The sequence below is a fragment of the Megalops cyprinoides genome, chromosome 11, assembly GCF_013368585.1.
Source record: "Megalops cyprinoides isolate fMegCyp1 chromosome 11, fMegCyp1.pri, whole genome shotgun sequence".
NCBI classification, from domain to species: domain Eukaryota; kingdom Metazoa; phylum Chordata; class Actinopteri; order Elopiformes; family Megalopidae; genus Megalops; species Megalops cyprinoides.
This window is the reverse complement of record NC_050593.1, coordinates 33200687-33209242: the sequence shown is the minus strand read 5'-3', so window position 1 is coordinate 33209242 and position 8556 is coordinate 33200687. Positions and strand designations below refer to the sequence as shown.

Sequence of the window (8556 nt, the reverse complement as noted above, 5' to 3'; positions counted from 1 at the left end):
TAAACTATATCATGAAATGTGTCCCAACCCTATTTACATATTAAGTTCTACAAATAAATAAATCAGTGGGACTGACTAAGATTATGTCATTTGACCCTGAACATACTTCCAACCTGGGACTAAGAGAGCAATAATACAGTGTACGAGAACTTTATTAGCTAACATTTATGTCAGGATAAGCTTCCGCGCGACCCTCTCAAGCAGACACAATTTTAAGTTTGCATTCCAAACCTTCTACCCGACGTAACCATTTTCACATAAATCTGAAATTTAAGTGAAATGGTTTTTCATAAAATACATTTGCACATTATATGGAACTAAAGTTATTTATTCTGTAAAAATGCTGCTTTTGAAAACCTGTGAGGAAAAAAAAACTGATACTGAAACTTCTAGAATCTTCCTTACCAATTTTTTTTTCTTTTTTTGTGTTGTAATGGTAAATAGGGATTTATTTAACATGCCTTGCCTTTGCCAAAATTATTTGTGCTACATCAAATTTAGGATGGAACATACCTGCACACTAAAATTTCTCCCACGTTTGCGAAAAGGAACGAGGCCAGTCTGCTCCACAGCTGTGGGTTCCAGGTCACTGTGGACCAATGACATGGCTGGAATCAAACCCAGGCCATAAGGCTCAGCCATGCCTCCGAACAAGAGCCTTAACTGGCTGAGCTACTCCAGAGACCCCAAGCAGTACATTCAATGTACAATCAGTCTTAGAAGATTTCCCCATTAGAGAGACTCAGTGACTTCCATGGGTGACCATTTTTATTTAATTCCCTGAAATGAGTCGTTTAAAAAATGACACTTCCATGCAAAGTTTGTAATAGACTGTTCAGTCTGACAAAAGGGACTGTGTTGTGGCCGTAAGCACTTTTAAATGGCTTTATCTCTGGTCTGATATGGTAAACTCAAATTAGAAACAATGTTAATTTTTAACATTTAGTTTCTCAACTGAAAGAAAAATCAAGAGAAAAATGTCATTAAAAAACTATGTGAAATTTAACGTCAAACTCCACCCCTTTGTAAAATACTAGAAATCAGAACTGTACGGTCATACACAAAGTTATACATATCACTTCCTAAATTTTTTTTGTCAGATTGCATTCATGTATTAGAGACTTCCATATGACAGCTGGTGTCTGGTACTTGCACTTGTACTGCACCTAGTAAGCTTTAATGCTGTTCCATTATTTGATGTTTATATATCCAGCTAGCCTGATGAAACTTTCCTATTAAAGGCTAGGAGAGCCCCCCACAGAACTGTTTCTTATAAGATGACTAGATTTGCTAACTTTTGCACAAGGATTTCAAACTTGGACTGTGGAAAAGTGTACATTTTAACTGAATGCTTTTCAGAATTGTTTCTATGCATTTTTAAAGTTTGCCACTGTATATTTTATATAATGCAACACTTTACAGTTTATTCGAATACATATATATATATATATATATATATATATATATATATATATATAGTGTCCATGTAAATAATCACAAGTCAGTTAGGTAACAAAGTATGAGGACTTGTATAAATAAAAAACATACTGAAAACAAGCATGAGTTTATTATGTTTTGAATAACAAAATGTCCCTGAAACATGTACAGTGAAGATCACAGTGCAAAGCAGTAAAAAATGAAAGTTAGGTACAGCAGACATTCGGTAGGTTATCATTAGATCAGACCACAATTATCAAAATGAAGCACTGACCATAGAGGCACTCATGCAATGTTGTGTGTTTAAAGACATTAGATACAAGTCATTGACCTCTTATATTTCCTCCATTGTGTAGGCAACAGCAGTGAAAAAGCCATGGCAAAATAGCTGTATTAAACTTTCCAGTGCGATTACACCTGGAAACACTTTTCAAATGAATACAGGAGTACAATAGCGCGTGGGACTGTGGTTAAAGCTGTTCTGTCAAAGAAAATTCAGTCATGCGTTTTTCTGCTCCAGAAGACCAGTGGTTACAAAAACAATACAGATATTAAAAAAAATATATATAAAAGTCATGATGGGAGTTGTTGTTGGCACAGGATGAATCAAAAGATACAACAGTATATCACTTGACCTTTTCACCACTAATGTGTATTACACTCAGTAATGGTTTACATACACAGATACTTTTAAAAAGCACATCTGATATTCTTGCGTTGCATAGCGAACTAAACATGATAGTACATACATACATCTTCCTTTTTTTTCGTGGAGGAGTGGTCTTAATGCCCTTCATGGCCCATACTGACGCCTCTCTCCTTAGATGGTCTTCCACGGTGATGTCACTCAGATTGTCATTGTACACTGGATAAACTTCAGAAGGAAGAAAGCCATTAATAAACCCAGTAAGCATCATTATGTGATCATTACATTATTGGCATCTGGCAGATGTCATACAGAGCAACTTACACAGGTTACCATTTTTTATGTGTTACCCATCTATACAGCTGGGTATTTACTGATGCAATTATGGTTTAAATACCATGGCCAAGGGTACAACAGCAGTGCCCCAACAGGGAATCGAACCAGCAACCTTTCAGTTACAATTCCTGCTCCTTACCGTTACACTACACTGGTGCCTGGTGATCACTATGCTTGCAAGACCTATTTGCGGTTGCCAATATAGGTGAAAAATAATAATTAAAACCTTGAATACTTACGTCATCAAACTGAAAGTTTACTGTCCCTTGCTGCATGACATCTCTCCTCCTAAAATTCTCTGTAAAATGAGACACAGCATGGATGAAAACATTACTTACACAGCGTACAGGTCAAAGTCCGGCACCGAGGACGGACAGAGAAGCCCTACCTGTCAGGGCTCTGAGCTTCACACAGCAGGCCACGTAGTCATCAAAGAAGATTCTTCCTCCCTTACTGTAGCGTTTTATGATGCCATTCAGGGCTTGAGGGCTCACTCTATAGCCTGTTCAACAAGCGAAGACCAGACAACAGACAGTCTACACCAGGAATATACAGACCATACTTTCACCTACTCTTGGAATACAATGTACGTATAAAGTATCAGTCAAAGGTCTGCACACTTCTGATTAAGATAATGGCAAACATGCTTGTTCCATAGACAAATATAAATAGTGAAGTTGGTGCCTATGTATGAATTTTTTTCCCAAAAAAATGTTAACTTAAAAAAAAAAAAAAAAAACATTTTTGGCTATTTTGAAGAATCTAAAATATGATAGTTTTGATTTGTTTTTTGGTCACTGCATAATTCCATTTGTGGCATTTCATAGTTTTGATGTCTTTACTATTATGCTAAAATGAGGAAAATAGTAAATTAAAGAAAGGCAAGTGTGTCCAAACATTTGACTGTCACTGTATATTTTCTTAAACCTATTTCTTGATGCACATTGTTATGGGGAACTTAGGCAAAATGGTTCAAGGAAGAATAAAAACAAAAGCCCAAATATAAGATCCTTTCTTGACACTCACCCATTGAGGAAATAGCCTGGGCCATCTCATGAGGTTCCACTGTCCCACTTCTGTCCTGATCAAACATCATGAAATTTTGCTTCCAGCCATTCAGAGCAGTAAAAAGCTCTTTAAACTCATTGAATCCCATCTTCCCGGTAAAATCCCTCTGAAGAAACTAGGTTAAGTACTCCCAGCGTTCATGTTATGAAAGATAACCAACCTCATATCAATTAATTACTCAAGACAGCAACTGTACCAAAGTGTTAAAAACAGTTTCCAAAGATTTCCAGCTTCATTTTTATGTGCCCCGATTATTAGGATTGTTCTGTAAGGCATTTTCTGTGTTTAATTCTTCCGTGCAGGTGTGAGTAAACTGCTGTATGCAAAATAGCTTTGCAGCAGCAAGAAGAGATCTTGTTAATGTGGTTAACCACATTAGGTATATGCCATTTGTTTTGTTTTACACTTAAAATCCTGCACCAGTGAGCTTTTACTGCTGAATCCTGTGAAAAATACTTTGATATACATTTAGAGCTTACATTTTGCATTAAGAGACAAACATGCACAACTCGTAGAAACAAGTGTCCAGTGCATCAATTACTTAATAAAGACGATAATGGAAAAAACATTATGTAGCCCAGTGAGTCATCAGGAAAGCAAGTTAATGCCCATAACATGCCATTAGCATTGGGCCAGCTGGAACAGCAGGCATGTCTAACAATCAAGGGCATTACACCCCCAAATACACCCTTTCAATCTCAAATTCAAAAAAACGTGTCTGGGAATTGAATGCAATATACGTTTCCAAGTAACCCAAAGCTGTGAGCACTGTGATGATCAAAACAAACCTGCCTCTCTTTCCAATGTCTGAAACCACATTCACGCCACACTGGCTTCCGGCAGGAAGGCCAACGTTTTTTTTCAACAAATTATGATCTCTGAAAGGGGGTGGTGGAGGTCTAAAATCACCGTTGATGTTGAGTTGACATTTTTGTTTCTGGTTGTTTCACTCTTGCGGCATTTGCTCCATTAGTGATGGTGGGAAATGCTGTCATGTGTTGGACAACAGAACATGCTGATTGGCATGTGAGGCCTTCACACAGACTGGTGAGATTTCCCAATGGAAAATCTCCTTGCAAAGCCAGGGAGATGAGAAATTTTTAAAAGTTTTTCTATTTACGTATGTGTGCGCACACTCTGAACATTATCAAAACTGGAACATAGCTTATCACTGCTTACATTTCCAGGTATTTACACCTGTGTTCCTCAGTATTTTTACAATGTACTGCAGGTAAAGCTTTGCACACTGATTGTGCTGTTCTCTGTCTTTCATTTTGGCATTCTTTCAGCGTTTACTGCAGATATGACTGTGTGTCAGTGAGCAAAGGGAGCATTTCTGGCACAGAGAAAGGGGTTTAGGTGAGCTGCCGATCTGGAAAGGATACATCCAGCATAGCAATCATGACCCGACACGTCTCCAAGCTGAATGCTGAGGGGAAGAACACAGGAACTGAATAAATCCAGTTTTTTTTTTTTTTTGTATGTTTTACTTAAGTTTGACTAATTTGTTCCAAATTCATACTTGCAGACAAAACATTAATTTAGAAGACGCTCTTACGGTTAACAAATGCCCTGTGTTGCACTTACAAACTATTTAAAAGCTTGTCCAGTTTACCTTGTAAGGTAAATGACTATCACTCTGCAGGGTTTTTTTTTTTTTTTCTTTCCTGCACTTACGAGCATAGCTGCCACTGAAACCACACTGCGTCAGACACCTCTGAAGCTCCTCGGCATCGATCTCACCATCCTGTAAATATAATCACCCAAACATCTTTTGGTGTGAGGATGCAGTAAAACATTATTATAATAACTCTTCAGCATTAAAATGGCAGAATGTACACTGTATCAAAATTATTATTTAATTTTAAATTAAATATAACATAACAAGGACATTTGCCTTTAGCCCACTCTATGGCTCAGCATGAACCACTAAGGGACACACACACAGTATCAACAGACAACTGAAAATCTACAAACACTGCTCTAAAAATCATTAATAATCAGATACTTTATCTATATTGAATTGTATTGCTCTGTAACGCAGTCATGTGACCTTCTCACCTGTCCCGCGACTGCCCTGAAGTAGCCCCACATGGGATCGTTTTCGGGAAAGCCACCATACCCTGGAAATGCCCCCGGAGGCTGCGCACCCATGGGTCCACCTGGCATTGGCATTCCTCCCGGCATTGGCATTGGCCCGCCGTACTTAGAAAGGAATGCAAAAATGTATCTGAAGGTATATTTTTATTGAAAGGGTACATTAGAACATTACATTAAATCATTTAGCAGAGGCTCTTACCCAGAGCGACTTCCAAATAAGTGCATCACTATAATAAGAGTAGTTGGTATACTTGAATTCTGCCAAAAACAAAAAACAAAAAAATCACCCTACTGGCCTCTTAATCATCTGTTTACTGTACTGTCTCAAAGTCAAAGGTTCTCTCTTGCAATGGAGTAGTTTCCCTATGACTTCTTGCATAACGCTACTTCCTGAATAATGACACATCATGTCTGATTCTTTCTCTTACTGTACTGCATATTCCACCCCCCCTCCAGGTACCTTTCCTTCAAACTACAATGCTGAGTGTCTGGTGGACTTATTTCTCTTATTGTCAGTTTGCTTGTGGCTAACTGCTCAAATGGTGCTAGCTCATATTCCTTTTTGCCCATAATACTGTTCAGCTAACAGATGCCAGTGCACCATATTGCTAAGGAGCAGGACTTGTACCCAAAACGTTGCTGGTTCTAATACCCTGGTACTGTACCCTTAGGCAAGATACTTAACCCGCAGTTGCCACAGTAAATATCCAGCTGTACAAATGGACAACGTGTAAATATTATAATATATGTAAGTCGCTCTAGTTAACAGCATCAGCTAAATGACAATAATGTAATGGTATATGACTAAGCAACCCTAGCGCACCTCACAAAGCACGTAACCATCAGCTCAGCGTACTCAGCATTTTAGAGGTTGCAACAGCGGATAAAGTGCTAAACGAATACCGCGCCTGCCCCACCGTGAGTCACTGGTGCTGGCCCCCGCATCCTGTCCGCATACCACCCACAACCACCCCCTATTCCTGCGGCTGAGAGACCCTGGTTTCCGGGGCAAGGTAGCAAAATATTTGCGGACGTGTGAATTCGCGAGGTGGGCACAACGGCTGCAGGCGAGCAGGCTGGGTAGCTAATGTTGGTATTTTGTACTGACCATGGTAAATCTGAAATATGCCTCCTAAAGAGGTGTTATTCTTCACGTGTAAGACACAGAAACTATACAAACCGCACGGGTCTTGCCTGCTGATGTCTTGTACCTAAATGTGTGTGCACGGCCGCTGAATGTGCGCTCTTTTGGAAGGAAGACATTGGAAGGATGCACAATAAATATATAGACACGCAAGCCTGAAGGGGTTGAGCATCAGAGACCCGACATCCCTCAGAAGAAGCTTATTGCGGACAGCCCTGATCTACAAAGGGGATAAAAAGGGAACATTGTGGGTAACTTGTATGACACCATTTTTATCGAGAAACACCCTTGGAAGTGTTTCATTGCCTTATCAGCGAGCTAAGGGCTTGCGGAGACCCTGGGTGTTTAGCTAGATATATAAGGAGCGAATAAAAGTTATGCAAAACCTTTAACATTATGTCAGAGTGCAGTTTAAGAAACGGCTAAAATAACCTTTCCTGTAACTTTACTACTTTTAAATAAATACCGTCACCACTTTTCGCTTAGTTAACGTACATTAAATTCCCACTTTCTCGCCGACTCTCAGTCATGCATCGTATTTCCTTTTTAAATCTCGACATAATGTCCGAGTTAACGTTACCTCATGTTACGTTGGGTAACTAAATCTCTTCTCCTGCAAGGTGGAATTTCTAGCGAAATCTTAGCTAACTTCTGATTGGTTAAGCAGAAGCAGCGGGCTGGAGAGTTGCGCAACCCCACTGAAGAGGGACCGAGTACGAACATGGCCGTGGATCAACCATTTAAGTGTATTAACCATTTAAATGTATCAGCCATTTAAGTGTATGAGCATGGCCAAGCTCGCTGCCACCGCCCCTCTCTCGCTGGAAGGCTGTGCGCACACTGCCCAAACCCTAAACCCAGAAGGGCCGCGTCGTCTATCGGATTTCATCCGTGAAATGCACGTATCTGAAATAGTAACCTCTTCCAAGATTAGGGTGACCAGAGTAAGCTACATGGGTGAAACTAACTGCCTCCGTAGTTCAGAGTGGTTGGTTGAACAAGTTAGCTAGTTATAACAGGTTAGCTAGTTAGTCAATTCTGCGCCCACAGGGTATGCAGTCAGACTCTATGTTAGCTAGACAACTAACTTAAATGCCCAGATCGCTAGCTTCACAACGTTAGCTACAGTAACGATGGAGAACTCACAATCACAGTCAATCTACTACTTTGATCTATCTAACACGTCAAACTACTAGCTAGCTAACTTAGAGGCTGTTTAGGAAGTTTGCCCTAGCTAGGTAGCTAGGTGATTAAACTACCCAGGCTTACACCATTAAGGTTAAAAAAGTTAGCTAAATTTAACTAGATGTCCACCTTACTAGCCTATTCGGTTACATAAGAAGCTAGCCGGGCTAAAAATAATGTCCTGATAACAACGGTCTGGGGCGCAAAATGCTACAGCGTGTGGACGGCTAATCGGCTCTATTTCTTGCTTTGTAACTCCACTGGTTGCGTGGTTTTCCATTTGCGTTTCATTGCTAGCTGTTCAAATGGCATTCTGTTCCTCAAACCTGTAGCTAGCTAGCTGGGTTTTCGGTCAGCCTCCTCCCCCCACTAATAAACACACATTAATTAGAATACAGCTGGCTACATAACATGAAAGTAGCTGTAGTTAGCTAGCTAAAAGGTTACTTACTCCACCATATCCTGGATAAGCCATCTTTTTGCTGAAGTTGTCTACCTTTAGCTAACAAGCTTGCAGTATAGATTTTGAGTTTATTGTCAGCTAACGTTAGGCTGTCAGGCTGTTAGTTTCGCTTCTAGTCTTATCTCTATGCTGATAAAACTGCACGACTGCTTCCTGTACTTGCACACACTTCAGCGT

The 8556-nt window shown here is 39.8% G+C and overlaps 1 protein-coding gene across 1 annotated transcript; it reads right to left on the bottom strand.

Annotated features, from left to right (window-relative positions):
* Window positions 1–1996: 1996 nt before the first annotated feature.
* On the bottom strand, window positions 1997–8556 carry zgc:92027 (uncharacterized protein LOC449543 homolog). The gene is made up of 8 exons (XM_036540584.1): window positions 8368–8556; window positions 5549–5692; window positions 5165–5234; window positions 4873–4916; window positions 3446–3593; window positions 2808–2921; window positions 2659–2717; window positions 1997–2311 (listed from the first exon to the last, which is right to left on the bottom strand). Exons 1-8 carry the CDS (start codon window positions 8389–8391, stop codon window positions 2285–2287), a joined length of 630 nt encoding a protein of 209 aa, XP_036396477.1. The 5' UTR covers window positions 8392–8556; the 3' UTR covers window positions 1997–2284.

Coding starts and splice junctions, on each gene's coding strand:
- zgc:92027 (XM_036540584.1), bottom strand. CDS start 8,391: ATGGCTTATCCAGGATATGGTGGA. Junction 3,594..4,872: donor TCATGATTGCTATGCTGGAT/GTATCCTTTCCA, acceptor TAGTTTCTTCAG/AGGGATTTTACCGGGAAGAT. Junction 2,718..2,807: donor GAAGCTCAGAGCCCTGACAG/GTAGGGCTTCTC, acceptor CTCATTTTACAG/AGAATTTTAGGAGGAGAGAT.